Source organism: Oreochromis niloticus, linkage group LG17 (genome assembly GCF_001858045.2).
Source record: "Oreochromis niloticus isolate F11D_XX linkage group LG17, O_niloticus_UMD_NMBU, whole genome shotgun sequence".
NCBI lineage: Eukaryota > Metazoa > Chordata > Actinopteri > Cichliformes > Cichlidae > Oreochromis > Oreochromis niloticus.
Window position 1 is genome coordinate 2,239,380 of NC_031981.2, and position 24,101 is coordinate 2,263,480.

A 24,101-nucleotide genomic window follows, 5' to 3' on the forward strand; every position below is an offset into this window, starting at 1 on the left:
GATCGAACCCCGATTAATCAATTAGCATGCTGTGCATTTTACAATTGAAACAGAGCTGTAGCCATTGGGACAGGCTCGCTGTCACTCCAGAGAACCACCAGAAAATGCTTTAATTGTATTTGCGGCTCGCTGACTGGCCCGCCTTTGGCGACCGCTGGTTGGCTCCTTTCAAGAGCGCTTCCATTTGCCGTTCTCCAATTGGCTGAGAGAGCTTTCTGTTTTGGTAGCCTGCCAGATGCCGTCTGCGAGGGGAGGGAGCCGTCTGCCTTCCGCTTTGGGCAGAAGGATAGACACACAATGAGTAGACGAGGCTGGGGAGAAGCTCCACTAACGCCGCTGTAAATATATCCATCATTCACTGAGGCCAGAGAAACATGGAGAACCAGGTACAGTGGCTTTTGTGTCTCCCGATGCTATATGAACTTTTCAGGCTCTAAATGGCAGCAGGCTAAGCGCTGGCTGGTCAGGAATGAATCCTCTGTTCTGCTAGCCAGAAGAAAAAAATGCTCCTGCTGCTAATGAACTCGTAGTTGTTTGGCTCTGGAGCTATGCTAGCTGGGCACTCATACATCGGTATTTACCGCTAGCTGAGCTCAGTCTACTACACCATTCAGTCAGTACCGCTGCATAGCTCTAGCCACAGCCAGGCACACAAAGAGAGCTAGAGCTACTGCTTTGCTGCCTTTAAACAGCACATGCACAACGTTAAACAGCACGAAGACCAGTTTAAAGTCGAGGTTTTGTGCCGCCGAGCTAAGCTAATCTACCTATGAGGACAGTGTCGGCCGTTGGCTAAAAGCTAAGGAGTCGCTACAAGGCGCCGGGGGAGAGAAACCTGGAGAGGCGGGTGTTGTCTCCAGTGCCAGCGGCCTGAAACCTTAACATACAAAGCAAATAAAACCAGCAATCTGCGTACAGCATGCAGTGTCTGCATTATTTGCCAGCACTTGGTTAATGTTTAATGGTCATCACCTTCGTGTGGCATGGTGAAAAACTGACAGGCTCCGTGTGTGGCAAATGTTGAGTCCAGTAAAGATTTGCTGCTTATTATAAAGCAGAGAATCCTCAGTATAGAACATAATTTTAAAGGCTGGTCTGTAAACTTTGTGATCTTGCAGTGTCGTGCCTCGACATTTTATGCAATGCACATATAAATTTGCGCAGTTAAAATTTATGACACCATAAAAAGGTATCTAATTTATTTCACAGAAACAGAAAAGAGGCTAAACCAAATTACATATCTGCTAACTGTAAAGTAGATGCTGCTTCAGAATGGGTTACTCTCAAAATGCCTGAGGCTATTCAGGACTTATTTCAGATGGCTAGGCCACACACACCCATGGAAAGTGGCTCAGCCACTTTCTTGGAACGGGTCTCCGCTCAGCTTTGGCCCCTTTGAAGTTTTAGTGCATCCAGAGGAAGTCTCCTGCTACAAGTTAAATGCTTTCTCTAGCTGTACTTGTGCTACGCATGTTACCTTTGTTACATGGGCAAGATTGGCAAATAGCTTTTCCAAACACTTTCCACAAATACCACGCGCACTGGCATTTTATTGGGACACATTCAAATTCTACCTTGATCAAGGGCACAGCGATGTCGTTTTGTAATGTGTTCCCATTGAACGGAGTTGCTTTGTTCCTAAAAGTGTTTGTAGTGAGTATGTCTGGCCTCACTGATCCAAATGAACTTCAGAACATTGAGACATATTTGCAAGGTTGTTGGATTAGATCTCATTAGGTTTAAATTGCTCTTTCAGACCCAGGGAAGGATCAAGTTTAGACTAAAAATGGGGAATTCAATTTATTGCATAGTGCAACATCATGACATTAGCAGCGGGATAGCAGCTTGATTAGTCATACAGCTTTCTGTGTGGACAGCAAAGGAGGCTCTTTTTTTCCTCTTTTCTCGTGCTCTGATCTTTGTGGTATGAACGCTGCAGTTGAGATGACAGCATGAGTGGTCGTGCAGCTTTTCATAATCCTCACACGCTCGTTCGCACACCCTATTTCCAATGCTCACTTGTTTTCTTTGGGTGCCGCAGATAGGCTATTTGTGACTCCCCTGTGGCTCCCAGGGATTGACCATTTTCCAATACAAGTAACTGTTTCACCTCTATCCCCGTTATCTCGTAGATTGCGCGGTACGGGGAAAGAGTTCAGCATCCCCACAAAACAACTGGTGTCGTGCACGCTTGTTCGTCTTTGTCCCCTTTCAGGCAAACTTTCTGACTTTTATTTTAATCGTTCATTTGCTGGAAGAGATTAACACGGTCATGAGGGGTGTTATTTACATGGCAGCTGGGAGTTCATTGTTTTCATGGGAGCCAGTGTGTCTGCCAAAATTTGTATTTCCCCTCAATTGAAGCACTGTGTGAGTGAAAGAGAGAGGGGGCATGCACACATCATTTCAATATCGGTGGCTTTGTGTTATTTATTTTTTTATCCCATGCATTGGCTTTGATGGAAGTTAGCCGAATAACTGTGTCTCTGCACGCCTGTTTGCCCAGCTTATTTTAGTAGAACTAAACTGAGAGGCAGTTTGACACTCTTTGGTTCATGTGTCTCCTCACCAGTGTCTTCATAATACTGGCTTTTTGTTGTCATGAAGTTTAAACTGTTTAAATATTAGAAGAATTTTTTTTCTTTCTTTTTTTGTATATTCAAAATCATTTTGAATCTTGCAGTGAAATTTTTGTTGCTTCTCTGATTTGGTTTGGGACTGCTCATAGAGCGGAACATCTGAATATGTCACCTTAGATTTGGAAATGTGTAGACGACAGACATTTAATAGCTTAATTTATCAATTAACAACTGAAGAAAATAATCTATAAACTAACTGATAATAAAAATAGATGTTAATTGTAATCTTCTCTGCAACCGCACCAAAAAAAAAGTGTTTAATGGATACTTCTTGTTTCATCGTATTACGCCGTTATCGATAAATCGGTTGATTGTTTTCTTAAATGAGTCTGAAAATGATCCAGTTTAATATTCAAGGTAATGGCTTCAGATGACTTGCAATGTTGAGCCATCACCTACACAAATATATTCAGTTTACTGTCAAAACAAATGAGCAAATGTTTCTCAATTCAGAAGGTGAAACGAGAGAATATTGATATGGACTCTTTTTTGCTAGAAAATGGTTTGATTTATCTTTTTAGTCATCAAAAACTTGCGCACACATTTTCTGACTAACAGCTAATTAACTGCTTGCCTCAGGAAGGTTTCTCTGTCTCTTTCTCTTAATTTGTTTCATTATTGGCAGATATTGCACGCACTCCTGGAGCTAATTGCTTTTTTTCTGTCATTTTTGTTATGCTTAAAAATTCTGAGAAGAGATTTTTTTTTTTCCTCAGTGATATCTTCAGTTTGCTAAAGGATCAATTATAATATCAGAGAATGAAGAAATCCTCAAATTCAATTGTTTTAGTCTTTATTTATATTTAAATGGTTTTAAACGTTTTGGTTTACCTGTTACTGAAATCACCAAATTTTAGCGCTCATTCTTTTTTGTGTTTCCGAAGCACAATCAGCATCTTCCTCTTAGGCTCGTTGTCATCCTGATTTTTATGTTTGCTTATCACAACCCTGATTTTTTTTTTTTTTTTTAAACCAACTCCTCAGGGGGAGGGGGGCACTGATGATTGGAGGGAGTCCATGGTGGCTCGCTGTGGGTGTGGTGGAGTCTGGAGTTTAAGGGCATTACTGCCACAGAATGGCCGGGCAGAGCGCCAGGCGGGGAAGTGTATGTGCATGCCTGTTTGTGTGTGCGTATTTGTGCGCGTTCGTGCTGGGGAGTGCCAGACCAGCTCATCTCAATCCTGTCCCCTCTAATCCCCCCGCTCGGTCCCAGCTCACGAGCTCCTCGGTGCAGGGGCCAAATCCCCACATTCTTCAGTCCTCCCCTGGACATAAAGTGCCTTTCTGTCCCCCGCCTGCCTCCACCCCTCGCTTCCCCTCCTGCGCTCTATCTCCACCAGCTCTGTGTCACTTGCGTGGCCCGCTGCTGTCATTGTTCTTGGCAGACAGATGTAGCCCAACAACGCGACCCTCTTCTGGACAAACCTTTTGAGATTGTTCTGCTCAGGCACCTAATCACTCCCATTCCACTGGGAGCTTCCCCGCATGAGTCCGGCTTTGTTTCTGTCCGGCCTCTTTCCTCTCGAGTGTTAAGACTCGACACTTGAGAGATTCGGAGGTTTTGTTCAAGGTGGAATCGGGACCCAATGAATAATTGCTCCGTGGATTAATCTTACAACTGGCTTTGCTTATGTTTATTTCATAAGCTACCTCAGCTTGGAAGGTGTCTTTGCTGCTCTAATTTGTCACTGCCAGGGACTGGGATGCAGCCAATGGCATGGGGCTTTGACTTACAGTCATTATCGATTGTAATGCAGTTGATAATTGACTTAAAATCTGTAGACAGAGTTGTTATGATTAATAGCCGACTCTATAAAACAACAGAAGTAAAGGTAAGCAGTTTTGTTTAAAGGTCACGGTGACGTCATCGCCCAAAACTTAAAGATTTCCAGCTTAAATCGTATTTTATTGTTTTACAGTTGGATACAATGTTTTCAGGACCAAACTTGAAGTCTTCAGCTGTTGTTTAGCCAAGTGTCAGAAACCCAGAGATTCATTATGATGTTACAGAAACATGGGAACAGCACAGAGGAGGGATGGCCGACAAAGTCTGGGCACGTTTGGCTGTAGTTGTTAAAGTGACTGAAAATCTTTGCTGTGTTCAATGATAATCTGAGTTTTATTAAGCTATTAAACAATTTGTTAGTAAAATATAAAGATGAATTCACTATTCCAGGAGTATTTATTTCCTCTTTATTTGCTAGCAGGGTACTTTAGTGTAAGCTATTACTGAATGATGTTATATTAAAGGCAAAAAAAAGCAGAGTATGTCAAACCAACTTAAAACCGTGTTAGCTGTTCTGTTTTTGTTTTTCAGACCAAGTGTTTTCTTCTTCTTAATCATTAATCTAGCAGTTTAGCGGTCAGCACATTCACCTTGCATGTGAACAAAAAAAATGTGTGGTTTGAGTCTGGGAGGTTACACAAACCCAGCCTCAGGGGGTCACGAGCTTAGTGCCTGTCCCAAGCCTGGATAAATGGGAGGATTGGACCAGGAAAGTGATTCGGTGTAAATCAGGCCCAGTCACACATGCAGATATCGCTCCTCTGTGGCGATACGTTCAGAAATAAAGGTGCCGCCAAAAGCACCTTCTCCTTTATCGTAAATCTGTTGTTTTCAATCCTTGTCTCAGATCTAATGCAAGGAAGGGCGTTCCTTTTCATCTACAGATCTTTCTTCATAAGAACAAATAAACTACTGCAGATTTTTAGGTTTTTTTTAATTAATTTTAATTTGTGGGTCTCATAGTGGTGCATTTAAAGGCACCTCCTGAGTTTGAACCCCCAGCTGGCTGGGGGTCTTTCTGTGTGGAGCATGTACCTGTGTGCCTGCGTAGTCCAAAGACATGCAGGATTGGTTAATTGGTGATTCTGAAATAGATGTAACTGTGATTATGAGTCTGTTATATCTGCAATAGACTGTTGAGGGCGTACTGGACAGCGGTTAAGAAGTATGGATGGACGGACAGATATTATTTGAGTTGGCCTCACTTTTCCAGCACAGATGACAATTAACAAGCTTCTTAAATGAGTTGGAGGACTAACCATCTTTTGATTTGGACCTAACAAGACAATGGAAAATGTCTGCTCAGAGCTTATGTATTTATTTTCATTTTTTTCACCTTTTTGCTGACTCCGAAGACCAAAAACAAGAAAGCTGCATAGAAAATGAGGTGCTGATTATTAGTTGGTTGCAAACTAGGTTTATCCTATTTGTGTCCTGTGTTGTATAGATTTGAAAGCCCCTTGACTTTGGCTGATGAATAAAAACTGACCTGAGTGACAGTATTGCCTGGAAATGTAGCGAGAAGCCAGTTAAGTTCAGGTTGCTTTCGTCCCATAAAAATCTCAAGGGATTAATTTTCTGTGCTTTTCTCACTTCTATGTGACAAACTGTCAGTATGAGTTTCTTAATTGGTTAAATCTGTGGTTTTATTTTGTTTTGTTTTTTGTTTTTTTTACAATATCTGAAATTATGGTTTTGCTCCCATGCCACAGCACGTCTTTATCCTGTCTTCCTTCTCTCACCCCAACCGGTCGCAGCAGATGGCCCCGCCCCTCCCTGAGCCTGGTTCTGTCGGAGGTTTCTTCCTGTTAAAAGGGAGTTTTTCCTTCCCACTGTCGCCAAAGTGCTTGCTCACAGGGGGTCATATGATTGTTGGGTTTTTCTCTGTATGTATTATTGTGGGGTCGACCTTACAATATAAAGCACCTTGAGGCGACTGTTGTTGTGATTTGGCGCTGTATAAATAAAATAAAATTGAATTGAATTCTTGGTATTTAAAGTACTCTGTCTCTTTTCAGTGCACTGTGCAGGTAAAACTAGAGTTGGGCCACCGAGCTCAGCTAAGGAAGAAGGTGACATCGGAAGGCTTCACCCACGACTGGATGGTGTTTGTCCGAGGCCCAGAGACTGGTGACATCCAGCACTTTGTAGAGAAGGTTGTCTTCCGGCTGCACGAGAGCTTCCCCAAACCCAAGAGAGGTAGGACAGAGCAATAACGACATGTAAACATTCACACAACCAGACATTTTCATTCTCTGCCAGCTTATTTTACTGTACCGCACAGTGAAAACGGCCGGTGATTTAAAAGAAAAGGCACCGCATCATGGGGAGGGAAACGGTTTTGTTTTTCACTCCTTTTTGTGATTTTATACAGATGACACATTTCCTCCTGTTACATATGACGCATGAGAAATTGATCAGATTTCTAAATGTTGAAATGAAGTTGTTTGTTGGAGGTCAGAGTGAGGGCAGGCAGCACAATGATAAACTGTGTACTGCTGTGACAGCCCAGTAGGAATATTTCTCTTTATGCTAATAATTAGTCCACTGTCATTTAATGCTAAAAACACGCAATTCTATCAGAATAAAAGCATGCTTCTCACTAGTTTGTGCCGCCGTTTTGTTTTTGCATGCCCTTAAATTAAGTAATTAGATAATATACGTGCATATTCTGATCTCGACAGAGTTTGTTACAGTCGGTGATATTATTTATTTTCTTTATTGGGGGTTAAAAAAACAAATTTGTCTCTCTGCAGTATGCAAGGAGCCTCCGTACAAAGTGGAGGAGTCGGGCTACGCAGGTTTCCTCATGCCTATTGAGGTTTACTTCAAGAACAAGGTGAGAATACCTGAACGACAGCCATCACCTGGGTTATATGTGGACTCCTTTTTGTTTTTAATGTGTTGGAATCTAAACTTTAATCTCTACAAAGTCTTTAAAGTCTTTTTGTCAATTTTCAAATGCATTAGAAAATGTTAATTTTTCTAAAAGTTCATTTTTACACGTAGCTGAGTTAAAATGGATAAAACAGGAAAAAAGCAGAGAGAAAAATCTGTGATGGTCTGCAGAGGCTTGCAGGAAAACTGGGGGGGGGCGGGTAAAAAACCACTGACCGCTGCAAATAACGACAGAATCACCTCCCTTACAGATGCATCTCCAGTCTGAATGGGACTTAAGGCTGCCTTTACATTCTCACAGGAATGCAGCATATAAGGAGAAATCAGGCTTTTCCAGCAATACCCATGTTAATCGGGTTAATTCCTTAACTTGATAGAGAAAACTGGGTTTCCCTTTTACTTGATGTGCACGTAATCAAGTTACCGTCCAGGAGTTACCAGGAGTAATGAAATTACTTGTGGCCGTATAAAAGCAGTGATGGTTCAGAACCTCTGGTGGAAAAATATGTACGCTATAAATCAGAAGTATCCCCTCTCAATAATCACATAATTTACAAATTAAAGGCTGGGCTACATTTCATCCTCTTATGGAAAATCAAAGGTAGACATTAGAAAGATTAGACTGAAAGCAGAGCCCCCCAAAGCTGAGTAACCAGTGATTACTGGCAATTAGCAAACCTGTAGTTTATTAAACAAAGTTAAGTACGCCTATGATTTCCACTTAGACCGGCTGCACACACGTGATTATAAAATGAGCCGTTCTGGACTTGTTAGCCGTGTCTTTCTGCACGTCTAGATCATGGCTCCACATGAAAAAGTGTTGCTGGAGGATTTGAAGTCATCATGAGATCAAAGCTTTTAATCAATAGTTCTATTAAAGAGCCTCAGGACCGCTAATCAGATCAGATTTGTGGTGGCTGTCCTCCTAAAACGGCATCATGGGTGCTCTGAGAGTTTGCACAATACAAACACGACTTGCACAAGACCTGCATATAAACAACATGTCACGAAACTGCAACAATAACCTTTGCATGAAGAGAGACGCGGTGAATATTTGGAGCACTAGATAAATTTGTTCGGTCATATCTAGAACCACAGTGTGTGCACGCTCTGACTGAAGTGTGGAGGTGGGCGTGTGATTACAGGTGACTGCACAAGTGCAAAGGCGTTAGGAAGATGACGTTTATAGATGGTATTATTATTTGCTGCGGACGTACCAAAACACTGGCTGGATGACTCCTGGGCTCCAGGAGCGCGTATGAAGGAATATTCCCAATGGCGATGCAGAGCTCGCTGTCAGAGACGTATCTAAAGACAACTACCCGAGTATGCTAGCTGACACTTTTTATAGAGAAAAGCAACGACCTCTTTAAAGGCGGGCAAAAAATAACTAGAGTAATGAAAGGTGTGCTGACATCTGGTGCATTGAATCGCCTTCGTTGTGGCTCCATTTGTAATATAGTAACTCAAAACTGCCAGTTTTTAATTTGACATAAGGGCAGATATCTTACTCTTGTACTTTGAAGTAATGCGATTACCCGAATGTTAAATGATTCAAATCTGTAGCACCATAAAGTGATATTGCAGCAGAGTGCGCTCCTGTGGTAAGCCGTGTTATAGGATCAGTTTCACTTTAGGAGAAATGCCCGTATGCAGTCCTGATTGTGTTAGCGAAAGGCTCGTCTGGTGTGGAAACAGTTGTTTCTATTAGTGACGAGTGAAATTATCACACAGCACTGGCATCTTTATGTCAGCCATTTAGAAGAACGATGGAGGAACCGCTCTGCTTGCATTACGAGATAAGGCCTGTGCACATGAGTGCGCCATCATCTTCTGTAGTTCTTTGTAATGTTAAACCTTTGAACTGCTTCCAAAACTGCAACATCCTCCTTTTATGTGCGAGTAGCTCTGTAAACAATGAGACAAATCTGTCAGGATGATCCAGAAAAGACTTGAAGGAAAGTGAAGAGGAAAGTAAATATTAGCGACCATTAAGCCATCATCGCGGTTACTTAAAAAACTTTATTTATAAAATCTTTCAAGAGCCACCTAATGCATGTGCCTTTGTCGCTACGCTCCGCCGCTGTACAGCTTCCCTCAGGAATGTTTCTTATCAGCACTCCAGCTCCAGCATTGTCTCTGTTCTGTTGACTTTCCGGGTTGACGGTGCAGTCATTCAGCTTTTATTGTGCGTTGTGAAATGTCTGTGATTGAGTGCCACACGTGCTCTGTAAGGACTTTTAAAACCTTTCTTTTTTTCTTCTCCCTGTTCAGGAGGAGCCCAAAAAAGTGTGTTTCAACTACGACCTTTTTCTTAACTTGGAGGGCAACCCACCAGTCAACCACCTGCGCTGTGAGAAGCTCACCTTCAACAACCCCACCAAAGAATTCAGGAGAAAGCTGATCAAAGCTGGAGGGGTGAGGCTGCCTGACACTTTGGCTCGTAGCCAGGCCGACTGACTGAGAGCTAAATGGCTGATCAAAGTGAATATCAGACGCTAATAGTAGCAAGTACGGCACACTGTATTTTAGCATTAAAGTGGGAGGAGTCGTTGGCTCTAAGTGTTTTTTTCCCTGTTCTCGACTCCCATTTTAATCCTTTAAGAGCTGCAGATAACCCACATTGAGGAGATCACTTAAAGTCTTAAAAAGCATCGATTTACGTTAAAAAGGGGTCTTAGAAGGAATTAAACCCTGAGATTTCACTTTGAAAAGTATGTTTCTTCTTCTTTGTGCTCTTTTTGTGTGTGAGAGAGAGATCGGGAGCTGCTGGGATGTTACACACTCGAACGCTAAATACGGGATTGTGTGAACACGAGGCCGCTGAATCGGTTTAGTCAGCACTACGGCTGATAAATAAGAAAGTGTGACTTTTATCAAAACCTCGTGTAAACTTAAATAATCCACATAAGCTGTAAATTGTTACATTGTTACATTATTTGAATCAATTCTATAATTTGAAATGCTGTAGTATTACTGATCAAATAGCTTTTGACTTTTATGTCCCTGCTGTTTCCCCCTTAGGCTAATAAATGGATTTTTATACAGTTTATAAAGATTTTTAATTTGGCTAAATAATGTGAATCTGTTTAGCTGACCTAACGTCAGAGATTCATGTTAACCTTCTAAAAACCGAACTCTTTCATGGCATGCATTTTTAATTTCTTTTTGCTATTTGGGCTGATTGGGACCTGATGAACGTAAAAACAAAGAATTACGTGATTATTTTTTATTTATTTATTTATTTATTTTACCTGATTTTTGTTTCTGAGAAAAAATGAGATCCACAAATTTAAAATTTTGATAGAATGGATATCAGGCCCAGCAAAATGTAGTATTTTGGTCTAGACAACCCAAAATGTGATGTCCACATATGTGGACGCCAGGTCCTAGGACAGTGGTGTCCAACTCCAGGCCTCGAGGGCCGGTGTCCTGCAGGTTTTAGATGTGTCCTTGACCCAACACAGCTGATTTAAATGGCTAAATGACCTCCTCAACATGTCTTGAAGTTCTCCAGAGGCCTGGTAATGAACTAATATCATGTGATTCAGGTGTGTTGACCCAGGGTGAGATCTCAAACCTGCAGGACACCGGCCCTCGAGGCCTGGAGTTGGCCAAGCCTGTCCTAGGAGGTTAATATAACACTCATTTTTTCCATGGTGTAGATGTGTAAATGCTGTAGTAGCCATTAACCTCCATTCTGAGAAAACCCAGAGTAATTGTACATTTAAGTTGCTGCACTTTTAAATTTGCAAACAAAATTGACGCCATGAAGACACGATTCATTGGAAATCAATCAGACTTGAGCTGCAGGAAGTGTGGACAGTTTTTATCAGCTTTGCTTTTCACTGTTTCTGTATCTTGGCTGCTGCCGCGCGTCTTCCTCAATATATGCTTCTATTATATGTTTTTATTTGCACATAAAATAAAATAAATTTATGATACATTTGTTATCTTTTACACTGATTCGGTTTGATTTTCTTTCCAAACTCAATTAGATGCTTCAACTATAAAACCCACTTATAAATCTATCAGGGAAAATTAACATGTATTTTACTTCAGTTCTTGGAGCTTGCACGTATTAAAGCCTCTTCTTTTTTGAATTTCAGGTGTTGGTGGTCCCTGAGGGGGCAGAAGCCATGTCAAGGCCAAGCCCAGACTACCCCATGCTCCCCACCATCCCCCTCTCTGCCTTCTCAGACCCCAAGAAGACCAAGACCTCTCACGTGTCAAAGGTTGGTGAAGAAATAATCCCACTAGACCGTTTTATTTTCTCTTTGCACCTCTCTCATTCATCTTAAATTTACAATCTGCTTTATTGGTCAACTCCAACGATTGCATTTTCTAAAAACACACACACTCTCTGGCTAAAAGACATTAACAAAATCATTAAATCAGCCTTCAAAACAGCCTGACTCAGACTTCTAATCACTACCAGCTGTTTTTGAGCATCTGTACGCAGAATTACTCAGCCTGCCAGGAAAGGAGGGATATCAGAAGAAAACAGGAAACTGATCCCTTTACGTTTACTCTACCAGCTCACAGGCCAGCACAGAACTGACCTGGTACGGTCTTTCTTAAAAGTGGGGCAGTAGATTGTCTTTCTAAATCTATTCCATTGTTTCTTGATAAAATAAGGAGCTGATAAAGCGACAACACAGGCCGGTGTGTTCTACGTGATCCTTCTTGTACGTAGTCATTTGTTAAAGCCTTATGATTATGGCACGCGTGCAAACGAATGTCCGTCTTTATTTTGACATAGAAATGCGCGTTTCATTAATCCCGTGATTATTGTGGCATGAGTGGGTGTTTGCTGAACACCAGCTCGAGCTGGAATGGTTTCATCCAGCTGTGTCCATCTGCTGACACAGAAAAACTCGGTGCAGGAAGTCTCTGAAGACGCACGTGGCCATTCTCTCCAGTTTTTTAACAGTGAATCAATATGATAAAGCTCTAATGTGTGCATCGACTTTAATAGTGTCACTTTGAGAAAGCTGTAAAACTGTTTGCTGATAAGTGGGCGCTGACTGCCAGAGCTCTATTAAAAGCCGCTCTTGTGACTCTGTGGCGCGTTTGTTTGCACATTTGCATCTTTTATGCCTCTGTGCCAGTGACAGCTGTGGCTGAGGAAATATGCTTCGGGGTTGACGATGTGTTTATCTGCCCCATTCTCACGACCGATGTCTCAACAGCTCTTTGAGGAAAATTATTCACGTTTGGCACAAACTCAGGAATTGGTTAGTATCTGGTGATCAGAGTCACTTATACACCTTTTTGGCCATTTGTTGAGATGAGACAGAAATGTCAGCTTGTTGCACTCTGTTTCCACTGCCTCCACTCTGACCGATTTTTCCTTCACCACTCAGTAGAGACGAACTTATGTGGGGTCAGAAGTTTGAAAGCAACGTGAAAATGGATTTGGCTGTGATCACCTTAAAACCGTTGGCTTGACCAATGATCCCAGCTGGACTCGCTCTGTCTGGAGCGCTTACTGGAAGTCCCACTTTGAGCTTAAACTGTGTCAAGCTGAAGAAGAAGCAAACTGGTAAATGAGGGGGGTGGTGGGGCGTGCCCAGTGCCCACTAAGTGTTTCAGCAGCACCTGATGATACGGAGCACTGTTGAGGTCGCTTTAGAACTCGACTTCAATGACCTGTGTCTCTCACCACCTCTCTCTTCATACTTTGCTTCCTACTCTATAAAAGAATAAATAAACTCTGATGACTACTGTATGGTGGTGAAAAGATGACCTTTTGTGGAAGTGTGAGGTCAACAGTAAAGACATCTGCAAGCGGTTGGAGCAACCAAAACAAGTAGAAACCCTGCCAAGGTGGTCCAGAGGTGCACGAGTCAAACCCGGAAAGGTTGCGGGGAGGGGGGGGCTAATGTAGTTTCTGAAGCGCACTACAAACCGAGCCATCGTTGATTTTTCCGTGTGCTTTATCTTCTGCGACAAATCACGTATCACATTTGTCCAGCACCATCAATACATTTCAGTGTGTTTCACGCTAATCGGATTCCAGCGACACTAACGACATTCCCGTCAGCAGCAGCTCCACATAGCCTTGCTTGTTAGCAGTTATAGCTAGCTAACAGAATCAGCTAAGATCTCGAGCCTATTAAAGACAAACATGCTGGGACTGAAATTGAGGATGTCCTCATTCAGCTCTAAGCGATGGTGAGCCTCGTACAGCTGTTAGGCAGATGTTATTCTGTTCACTTAGACTAATTACTGAGACAGTCACATGTAATGTGATTACATGCCAGACTGGAAAGGCTTGATTTGGGAATCTTGGGAGGACACGGTGCGCTTGTACTCGAGGCAGCTGAGCTGATATTCTGTTTGCGGCTATTTGAGCCAAATGGTCGAGGAGAAGAGCCGATGATGATGATGTTGTTTCTCTCTCTAGGAACCCAGCAAAGAAGGAAGTGGAGGCAGCAGCAAAGGACCCAAACCACACAAGTTAACCAAGGAGCACCGAGAGCGGCCACGCAAGGACTCCGAGAGCAAAGCCGCTTCAAAAGGAGACAACGATAGAGACGGAAGCAGCAAGCCTGGCCGCGATCCTTCCTCGTCCTCGTCTTCAAAAAAGCCGTCAGACATCAAAGTGAAAGATGAAGTAAAGGTCCTCCCCAAGGCGGCCTTCAAGGAGCCTAAAATCACACTGAAGGACTCAAAGATGGAGGGAATGTCCCCGAAAGGAGGGGGGCCGGTAGTGGCGGAGGAGGCGGGGGAGGAGGTGGCGGTGGGCCGCCGGAGCCCAAAGCACCGGGGAAACGACCGTCCACGGTGGAGTCTCCCAAACCGAGCGCTAAGAAGCAGAAGAAGGCCAGCTCCGAGGGGCCGAAGGGGCCTACCGGCGGCGGCGGGGCCTTCACAGGAACCTCCCCCCGTGTATCGTCCTCGTCCGCAGCAAACCAGTCGTACGCTGAGAAGAAGCCCCCGAAAGAGAAGGGTCGCTGGTTCAAAAGCAAAAACGAAACGCAGGAACTGAAAGAGGCCAAGAAACTACAAGATTCAGAGGAGTCGAATTCAGAGGATGAAGCATCGTCAAAATCAGAGGTAGGAGGACGAGACTGTCGCTTCAGTCAAGCTTTGAAACGGGAAAATATCTTATGTGAAAAATTGGTTAGTAAATTCTCATCATAGTCATTTCAGCTCTCGTACTCACCGACTGCAGTAATGTGTGATTACGTTTCTCTTGACGACTGAGGTCTTACCTGTCCATTTAAAAGAAAAAACAATGCATCATTACATTCATCGTGAGGTCACAGCTAGCCCGTCTGATACTCGGTCCCATGAGTGTCGTTATTGTCGCTTCATGGACTCGTTGATCTCTCCTTCTTCTCTTTACAGCAGTCGGCTCCCTCCAGTCCTTCCACTCAAAGCTCCAGTTCAGATTCCAGTTCAGACTCTGACTTTGAGCCGGGACAGAAACCAGGACAAGGTATGGTTCTTTCAACTACGACCCATTTCACATAAAAATAGAATTTCATGAGATACAACTGTTTAATTTAATGAGCAAATTTAGACCTTATACAAATTTTGGGTGCTGAGAATGATGGCAGATGATGGTTTGTGTGACTGGTCACTCGTTACTCAGGCCCCCTGCGATCCATGGTGGAGGAGATCCAGTCTGAAGAGTCAGATGATGATGACTCCACCTCAGAGGAAGAAACGCCCATCAAAACCAACCCGCCTAACCGCGACTCTCGGTCAGTCCCCCAAAACACATCCACTCTTTGAAATGTCACGCTTTCCTACACAGAAATTGACATTAGTGACAGAAACATGCACATCCGTGAAGAAGTCATTAACAGTCAGCTTACATGTGTGACACGCTAGTGTGAAAGTCATGGTATGCATGTTAATGCTTGATGTTTCTATTCCATCAAACAAATACTAATGTTTTGGGCCTTTTAAAGTATTTTTAAAAAAGGAGAAATAAAGCTGTGTATATGCACTGTGTCTATGGGGGAATATAAGCTGCACAATATGCATCAAACAAGTCAAAGTTGGAGCGTATTAACTGATCATTTTTTCCTTTTTATAGTTATGCTGAGGTGCTTCATGTGCAAAAAGCATTACTGTAGTCTAATAAGATGAATCTGTCATATCCAGACCTGTCTGCCTGATTAACTTTCTCTTGTTGTTATGTTATAAGGCAAATTATACTTGAGGGTTAACTCTGCTTACAATGGTCAGTAGGAGCACGTGAGGCCTGTGTGTGTGCATGTCATTGACCTCTGACCTCACCCTGTACCCCTGTCAGACTCAGCCTGGACAGCGAGAGTGACAGCAGCGACGGCTCCCACCGCCCCAGTCGAGACCCGGCCCCGCCCCCACAGAAACACAGCTCCTCCAATAACAAAGTGAGTCATACAGACCTCATTCTGCTGCACGCTTTATTAAAGAGTCATCTCATTAGAATAGAAGTGCTAAGGCGACACGCAGCGTCCGTTTACTGTTGTCATGTGTTTGGTCCGTACTAACTGTGGGACGAGCGGTTTGCGGTACAAGACTTTAGGCTGTGAGTTTATTGCTTTTCTGGGGTTTTCATTCTGTATGTGTGAGTATAGTATAGATGTAGTATACTATAATTCAGGCTGTATGTTTAAGGGCGATGCTCAAAGTGGTCTGTAGCCATTCACCTGGCTCGCACTTGCATTCCTGCTCCTTTTTTGCAGGTGGTCTCATCACTGCCTCTATCAGTATGCCCCCACCCCCACCCCCTTACCATCTTTTACATTTTTCTGTCGTCTCTGAACTGCAGGTGTCTGTCCGAAAAAGCCCAGATTCCTCGTTTCGCTCGGAGAAGGTGATGAAGAAGGGATACGACAAGGTAGGAAGGGTAAATCAAACTTTTTATGCCTAAACCCTCACACACACACGAGGCTTTTAGACAGCGTTCAGGGACCGCATTAATGGATTCAAGATGCAGTAATGACCAGTAAATTCATCCAGCTATGCAGACAGACTCTGGCCTTTGAACCCATAAACACATCTTTCTTCTTTCTTCGATGATTAAAGTCATGCTTAAGTAGCATTTGGTAAACTGATCTTTATTTTGTTGGAAGAGTCCAAAACTTTGACACCATAACACGTTTAGAGGGAGTAATCAAAGAGGAATCCATGTCCAGCACCAACAGATTAATAATAATGTTTCACGATGTTGATCAGACTCGTGTTTTTCTCATGATGGTAGTTATTTATTACCCCGGCTGCTGTGTCTTTGTGCATCTTACACCACTGAAGATTTGGGACCAGATCCTCCAGATGTTGCTCCGTGAAGTATGAGAGTCTAAAACCTGCAAAGTGCTGCATTTAAAAGCCCCCAAAATCTGGAGAACACATGCAACCCTTTATAGATTCCCCCGTGAAGATTTATTGGCTGAGGTGGTGACTGAACCCCCATCAGCACCTCATTTAGACTAAACGTCTAAAAGCAGAAGAGATTCTTTGTTCCTGCTGTTACCTCCTGCTTGGATCGATTACCACAAAGCTGAGATGGAACATACTGATCGGTTGATAACGACAGAACTGATGCGTCTAGTCTCTGAATCAGTTTAATATTAGAGTTCCCAGTTTTCCCAGATGGTTAGTCTCGTGTATTTCATGCATGTGTCCTTTATCTCCCCGATGTAGAAAACAAATCTCTCTAGAGTCACGATTTTGTGCTGACAGAGTAGGAAGACTCTTAAACACTTTATTATCATCATTATTATTATTATTATTTTTAAACTCCTTGGACTTTATTCTCTCTCCTCTTTTTCCCTCCTGTCCCAATGGAGCAGGCCTACACAGAAGAACTGGTGGACCTCCACCGCAGACTGATGGCATTAAGGGAGCGTAACGTCCTGCAGCAGGTGTGTGCTTGTGCCAAAACTAAATAAGAACATCTCCCTGTGATGCTCTGATTCTGTGTACCTATGGTGCTAACGGTTGCCGTGACGTTAACTGATCTTCCTCTCTATCAGATCGTCAACCTGATCGAGGAGACGGGCCATTTTAATGTGACCAACACCACCTTTGACTTTGACCTCTTTTCACTGGACGAGTCCACTGTCCGCAAACTACAGAGCTACCTGGAGGCGACCACGTGACAGGAAGTGGAAGCCGGCCTGCGGATGGCGGAGACGGCCTCGCCGCTGCGTCTGCTCTTTCGAGAGGAGACGGGTAGCCGGATCTGTCGCAGCTCTTTCGCAGGACTGACTGAACCGTCGAACAAGTACCGCGCAAAAAGAAACACACGAACAAGCACACACGAAGACGCAACTCCACCACCTACGCGCAATGCCGGGGAGAGAACTGGAGGAGGAGCAGCGGGAGGCGTGGAAGGAGACACCGGAGCGGCAGAACTCCGTCTGCAGTCAGGATTTTCACTACACATCTCTCGTCTCGAGTCTGTGCAGTGGTGTGGAATTCACCCCACACCCCCTCCTCCACCCTCCTGCACCCTCATTGCTCCCGCCTCTGCAAACCTAATACTTCCCCCTCCTCCTCTTCCTCCTCCTCTACATGCACACTCCTTACTCGGCAGAACACTCCAATTCTTCCCCCCCACCCCCCGTTGTCAGCTGGAGCTCATTTCTCTCTCGACATACTCTTGAGTTGTCTGTGTGTGTGTGTGTGTGTGTGTGTGTGTGTGTGTGTGTGTGTGTGTGTGCGAGCACTGCTGAGGTTTAAGGGGAGATGTTGTCTTTGTGGTTACTGACTTCTCTCTGTTTGTGAAGCTTGAACACAAACAGCCAGTTTGATTCTTCCCCCAAGCATACACCAACATATAAAGAATTAAGGTAGCACTTTACTTTATTAGCCACCTGTTTAACATTAATAGGTACATAAACTTCAAACAAATGGATTGTGACACACTATAATGTAGTTGTAAGCAGATACGCGTTTCCTCATGTATCGCATTGATCAGAGTATAGGAGTTAAAACCCATAAAGACTTTTAGTTCTTCTTTTTTTAAGAGGTTTTCATGCATGCAGCAGTTTTAGGAGCAAAGAGATGAGCTGTCTTTTTCTTCCTCTTGTTTTCCTCTCACACGTTACTCAGAGCAGTAAAAGATTCACTTGCTGAAAATACTACTAATGTGGTTTGGGCAAGGGTTGCAGGAGGCAACACGTGTGATGCCGGCTCAGTCGCGGCGTACGCACCAGAGCGTTAGCTGTTTGCACACGATCTGACATGACGAGAAAGTTTTAGAAGAACGGCGCGCACCGGAGAGGTCCGGTCTGATAGTTGCGCTCATTACGTGTGACAACTCTAACTCTTTGCCGCTTTTTTCTAAGCCCGGTTAGGGTCTCTGCAGTAAAGATTTGGGGACTGGCCTTTCACTTGAATTCATTTATTCCCCTCTGTGGCAGTAAAAGATGGCGCACGCGTCTTAGAAACTCCTGTAAATAAAAGCCAGAAAGCCTTTTAGTCCCGACTCTAAGCTACAAACAAAGGCGGCGTCCTGTAGGAGAAAAGGGTCATACACTAGACAACCACTGTTATATTTTACTTTTAGAAGTAAGTTTCAGAGTAACATAGTCCCGTTTCATGGCATTTTTTTATTGAATTATACTCATCGTCTAAAGTCAGAGTGTGTCTGTCTGAACAGCCACACTTGAAAGCGGGTGTGAAACCTCATATGTAATTATAGTGTGTTATAAACCAGTTGTTGAGTATTTGCAGTGCTCGTGAATGCTCAATGTGAGGCTTTAAAGCAAAGCGGTACCGAGATTCATGCACATGTTTGCCTCCCGGGTCCTTCCAGCTTTGAACACTGTACATGAAGACACTGAGACGTGTGCTGTGTGTGTGTGTGAGTGTGTGTGAGTGAGCTTTCTGTCGTCTGAACATCTGAAAGCGTTCTCCTCAGTTCCCCCTCTCCTTCCTCGCACTGAAAGCTGAGCCTTGACCTCCTACCAACAGCGACCCCTCCCTTCGCTCCATCCCTCCACTTCACCCCCCCCTCGTCCCCCTCCTCCCTTCTTCCCATATTGGTGTGCGTGAAAGGGCTCGACTGCTCGCAGCCGGAGCAGCGGAGGGTCACTCCTGAATTGCCTTTTAAGTGTTGGGTCGGGCACGGTAGGGTGGGGAGAAATGGGGGGAGGGGGTGGTTTAAAAAGCCGTGAAAAAGTAGCCATACTTGTCTCCCTGATTCCAAAAATTAAAAAAAACAAAACAAAAATAGGGGCCACGCTTTTTTACATTTTATTTTTCTACAAGTGCATTTTGTGTATTTATTCCCAGATAACCTGTGAGCTATGAATGTATATCGCTTTTACTTTTCTACGGCTAGAAACAGCCCCACTCTAGTGCCTTTTTCCTGCGACTTGCAGTGTGTATATGTGTGTGTGAGTGGGGAGGGGGTGCGCTCTGTTAGGCATGCCCACACAGATTGAACACCCCCACCCCACCCCAGCCCCCTCCTCCCCTTGGGGAAACTAGTATTAATTGGGATGCCTGACTATCCAGTATTTTCCTAATAGCTTCCATCCCTGCTTCTCCTCTCCAGTGTCTCTGTAGGCTGTCGTCCCTTTTTATCAATAATATTTCCACTCATCGGGCCCTCTGGGAATTTTCAGAAGGCGGCCAAGATTTTGTCCTCTTCAGTTTTGGGATTAGGTTTTTTTTAATGAGGAAGCGTCGGACGACCGCGTGGTAGTTCCTTCCAGTAATGCGTGCTGTTCAATAGGCTCCCCCTTCAAGCAGAGTTAAGCGTGCCAGCCAACAGCCAAGCGTCCGATATCAAGTCGCCAGGCACTTGAACGGCATCACTAATAGATGTGAAGGCAAGAAAATGAACACGCTGGTCTTTACATCAGGAATCAGACTGATGGTCTCACAAAGCTGGCTTCTTCTAACTAATCAGATCAGTGACTGTATGCTGCGTGGCTCATTCTGTTTAAAAATGATGGTGATCAACATATCGGCAGATTCACTCGCTTTATGCACTCAGTATCTCAAACATTTAAGACGTGTTAAAACATAGTTTATCCCAGAGGTAGTGATGTTAGAGACTAGACTATATTTTGTTTGTTTATTTTAAAGCTAATATTGATATTAGAGGCTTTCAATAATCTAATCTAATTATAATGTAAGTTTATATTGAGCAGTTTTAATTTTCTTCCCCACTGCTCTGCGGTGCTTTGAGCCAGATCTTTGGTGTTTGTGAGCCTACTTGGGACGGGACCCGGTAAGCTAGCCGTGGTGATTTATGCATTAATGATCGGGACCTAGTCAACAGAGTACTTGAACAAAGTCAGAAGTGACAATCATCAGTAACGCCCGCTTTAAAAGTTAATTGGAAAGCACGTTGACGCACTAAAATGGTGTTAAATGATGGAGGTCGACTGCTGTAAACGATGAGGTTTTGTGTAGTTGAGTACTTTGCACAGTGATTTGAACAATTTAACTCTAATTGAATTGGCAAAAACTATCCTCGCGTGTTTACTGTAACCTCATTTAACGGACACCATCCCACCAGGTCGGAGAAGCTCCGCCTCCTCCTCCTGCTGTGGACTAAAGACCAATCATTTGTATGCAATAGTTTTCTTTGCATCAATCCGTACTGTAAAAAGATCGTAACAAACCAGAGAAGCACAAATGTCGCTTTCTTCTCTCTGTGTAATAGAGTCCAGTGTAATATCTACTCTTATTTTTAGCTCTTAGTCTTTGATTATTGTTTTCTCTTTACGTTCTTTGTATTTACTGTATATCGCTTACTTGTTTTTATGTGTTCTCTTCTCAGACTCTGTCTATGCTCTATATATCTATAACGCTGCTGCAGAATTTCCCCCTAAAGGGATCTTCAGTTTTATCGAACATTAATGACACTACTCTTGCTCGTGAGTAGCTTCCTGTTGCGTAATCTGAACAAACGTCTGCTTGACACATACAGGAGCCAGTTTTGTGAGGCCCAAACGAGTCAGAACTGAGCGCGAGTTCTGGACTTATTTGGGGCCTCGATGTTGGTTTTTTGTGGCCCCCTTTAGGCTTCACGCTCTCTCAGACACCAGCCCACTGATCTCCTCCCTCGCTTTTCCTTTTCCTTTTCCTGTGCTTCTGTCCTGACGTTCCAATAGCTTTAATACTTCGCTCTCTCCTTCTGTTGCCTGCCTGGCTCTGCGCCCCACTCCCATTGCCCTTACCGTAAACGCCGCACGGACACGGAAGATGTCTCCAAAACAAAAATCGGCATCGGCGCCGCCTCATGTGCCCTGCAGTAGCCCCCCTCCCGCCCCTCCCTTCTTCCTCCCTCTGTGCCACCTTCATTTTTCCCGAGGTGTGCCTCTGTCAGCAGAACTTCAGGCCCGAGAGTGAATTTTGCAGCCGTGTGAGTGACGTTAGTGCATCTTGCGTGCGTGTTTGTCAGTGATGGGAGAGAATTTCAAACGAACAACTTTCCTCTCTGTCCTCTGTGCACCGATGTGGGAACTTAGAAGTCCTAGTTCATGAACTCTGACCTTTGACCGAGCGCTCATTTGGTCCCTTGTGGTGGTGGCGGAGACAGTGAGAGTGGGAGAAGCCCCACTATCTACCCACAGTCAACGTTTTATTTATGGACCTCTGCACTTTTGGCTGTGATGACTTCAGTACTTAAGTAGTTACCTAAACTGTATTTTTAAGGATTTTATACAATATTTACATGCAATACAATATGAATTGAGTTTGTTTTGTTTGCCAACCATTTGTTTCTTATTTAATTGTCTTTTATTTTGGCATGTTGTCGCTATTATTCACAAACATGCCTGTCAAATCTGTTTTAGGCATAAGATGTTGGGGATGTTCCCTGTAAAAATTTGTTTTTTTGTTTTGTATCATGATTCTGATGACAGCTGAACACCGAGAAGCACGTGTTTGGGCGGGCGGGTGAAAAACAAATGAAACAAAACTGCTGGATGAGCTAAACTTTATCACCCTCTGCTCCGAGTACAAATAACTGGACCACAAGGAGGGACGTGAGGAGTCCGCACTTTGGTTCAGCAGAAGAAAAACGGTTTGTTTTTCTGTCGTGTCCAGTTTGGGTTTTCTGCACGTTCGTAAATGTGCGCGCCCAAACGGAGACCGTCATCTTCATTTTATTATGTTAGGACAACTTGAGCCTGAGGAAACACAACATAGAGAAACAAGAGTTGCAAAGTGGGAGGAGATGCTCTGGAAGTTAAAGTGCTATTCATTTTTCCTGGTTTGTTATTTTTTTAAATGTTTGAACCCCTCTCTGGCTTGGATCTGCATAAAACACTGAAAACTGTCTTAAATATTAATATCTGTCTCAGAAGATGTGCTTTAATGAACTGCAACTTGCACCAAGCAGTAAAGATGACAAGCCTGAGTGGTTATCGTTAATGTCAAAGAACATTATAGAAGGGAATGGGAGATAGATGGGAGAAACCCCCCAGCTGTCCCTTCCCTTTGCAACTCTGTGCACAGGGCTGTGAGAGTGGAGCATTTCAGCTGAGTCTATATTATATATAATATGTGTTTAATACAGCAAAGGTAGATTATCTACTGTGTGGATCTTTAGAGGATGAGGAAAAAGCAAAAACACAAAAAAAAAACTGAGAAAATGGTTCATTGATAATGTGTGGAGAGGGGCGGGGCGGGAGGGAGGGGGCATGTGCAGACGGGGTGTTTCCTGTGTCAGTGGTTGTCATAATGTGTCTGTGACAAGGGGACAGGGTTGCCTGTATTTATAAAGGGTTTGATTATTTTTCTTTTAAAGGGGCGGGCGAGGGAGGGGGGAGGGCGGCGTCTGAATCCCTGTACGAGGTCGAAGCGACGAATGGCGGGAAGAACAAATGAACTGGATGGCTGAAGAACAATTTGGTATTTTTGAAAAAAACAAAAAAAGGAAAACAAACAAACTTGGCATTACAACGCCACCATGTGGCCGTATGATGCAAGTTGTTAACGAGGACGAAACATGTTATTTTAATGTTATTTTTTATGTTGAAATCATATTATTAATAAAGTCATTAAGTACTGTTGTCCCCCCTCCCCGTGTGTCCGATCCTTGACCGCTGCGTGACCCGCTGCAAGGGTTCGAGTAAAGTTCACGTGACGGTCATCGCAGGCCGCAGGGTTAAAAGGACAAGCAGCAGGCCGGCTCATAATGCTCGTGATGCATTGACCATCTATTGAGGAAATGCGGCTATAGGGAGGGACAGTTATTGGCGGAGGCTGATCAATAACCCGGGAGGCTGCGTGGACCTTTTGGCCTGTCGCAGCAGGAACAGCACAGGTGCAGATGCAATAAAGATGGCTGAACGCCGTTTAGTAGCTTCGCTTTCATGCTCTTGACATCGTTCGTGCCGGTTCAGTGAACGGAGACGATGTTAATGGTTCGGGCAACACAACAGCCTGTGCTGTGAGCAGAACCGTGAGGTCTCTGGTGCAGCCCCTACTTTGTGCTAGATTTAAAAATGTCATTTTTTTCTGTGAAATTAATGGAAAGCAGTGATTTTTTATCATTTAGAAGAAAAAAGAATCGGATATTTGTGATATTCTAAAGGTTTTAGTATTACAATTCAATTTGGATCCACGATAGCTAACAGTGACCACGTTGTAAAGACACTGTGTGCAGATAACCTCCGCCCTTTTTATCCAGCTGATGAGACGCATGAGCACAGTTTGCGTTCTTCTGACAATCATCCCAATCAGACGATAAAAATCCTGTCATTTGTGATAATTCATAGCTGCGAAACTAAATATGAATGTGTGCATGTGTTCATTACTACTGTTCAGTACATTTACATTGTCGGATAAGACAAATAATGGGGCTG

At 43.7% G+C, this 24,101-nt stretch overlaps 1 protein-coding gene across 1 annotated transcript; it reads left to right on the forward strand.

Moving 5' to 3' along the window:
• The first annotated feature begins 223 nt into the window (after positions 1–223).
• On the forward strand, positions 224–23,314 carry mllt1a (MLLT1 super elongation complex subunit a). Its single transcript, XM_019347063.2, has 13 exons — positions 224–386; positions 6,444–6,624; positions 7,182–7,264; positions 9,598–9,741; positions 11,433–11,558; positions 13,733–14,035; positions 14,083–14,385; positions 14,683–14,770; positions 14,927–15,038; positions 15,596–15,695; positions 16,097–16,165; positions 17,118–17,189; positions 17,301–23,314. Exons 1-13 carry the CDS (start codon positions 375–377, stop codon positions 17,424–17,426), a joined length of 1,719 nt encoding a protein of 572 aa, XP_019202608.1. The 5' UTR covers positions 224–374; the 3' UTR covers positions 17,427–23,314.
• The last annotated feature ends 787 nt before the right edge of the window (positions 23,315–24,101 follow it).

Coding starts and splice junctions, on each gene's coding strand:
- mllt1a (XM_019347063.2), top strand. Junction 14,771..14,926: donor GGGACAGAAACCAGGACAAG/GTATGGTTCTTT, acceptor CTCGTTACTCAG/GCCCCCTGCGATCCATGGTG. Junction 15,039..15,595: donor CCGCCTAACCGCGACTCTCG/GTCAGTCCCCCA, acceptor TACCCCTGTCAG/ACTCAGCCTGGACAGCGAGA.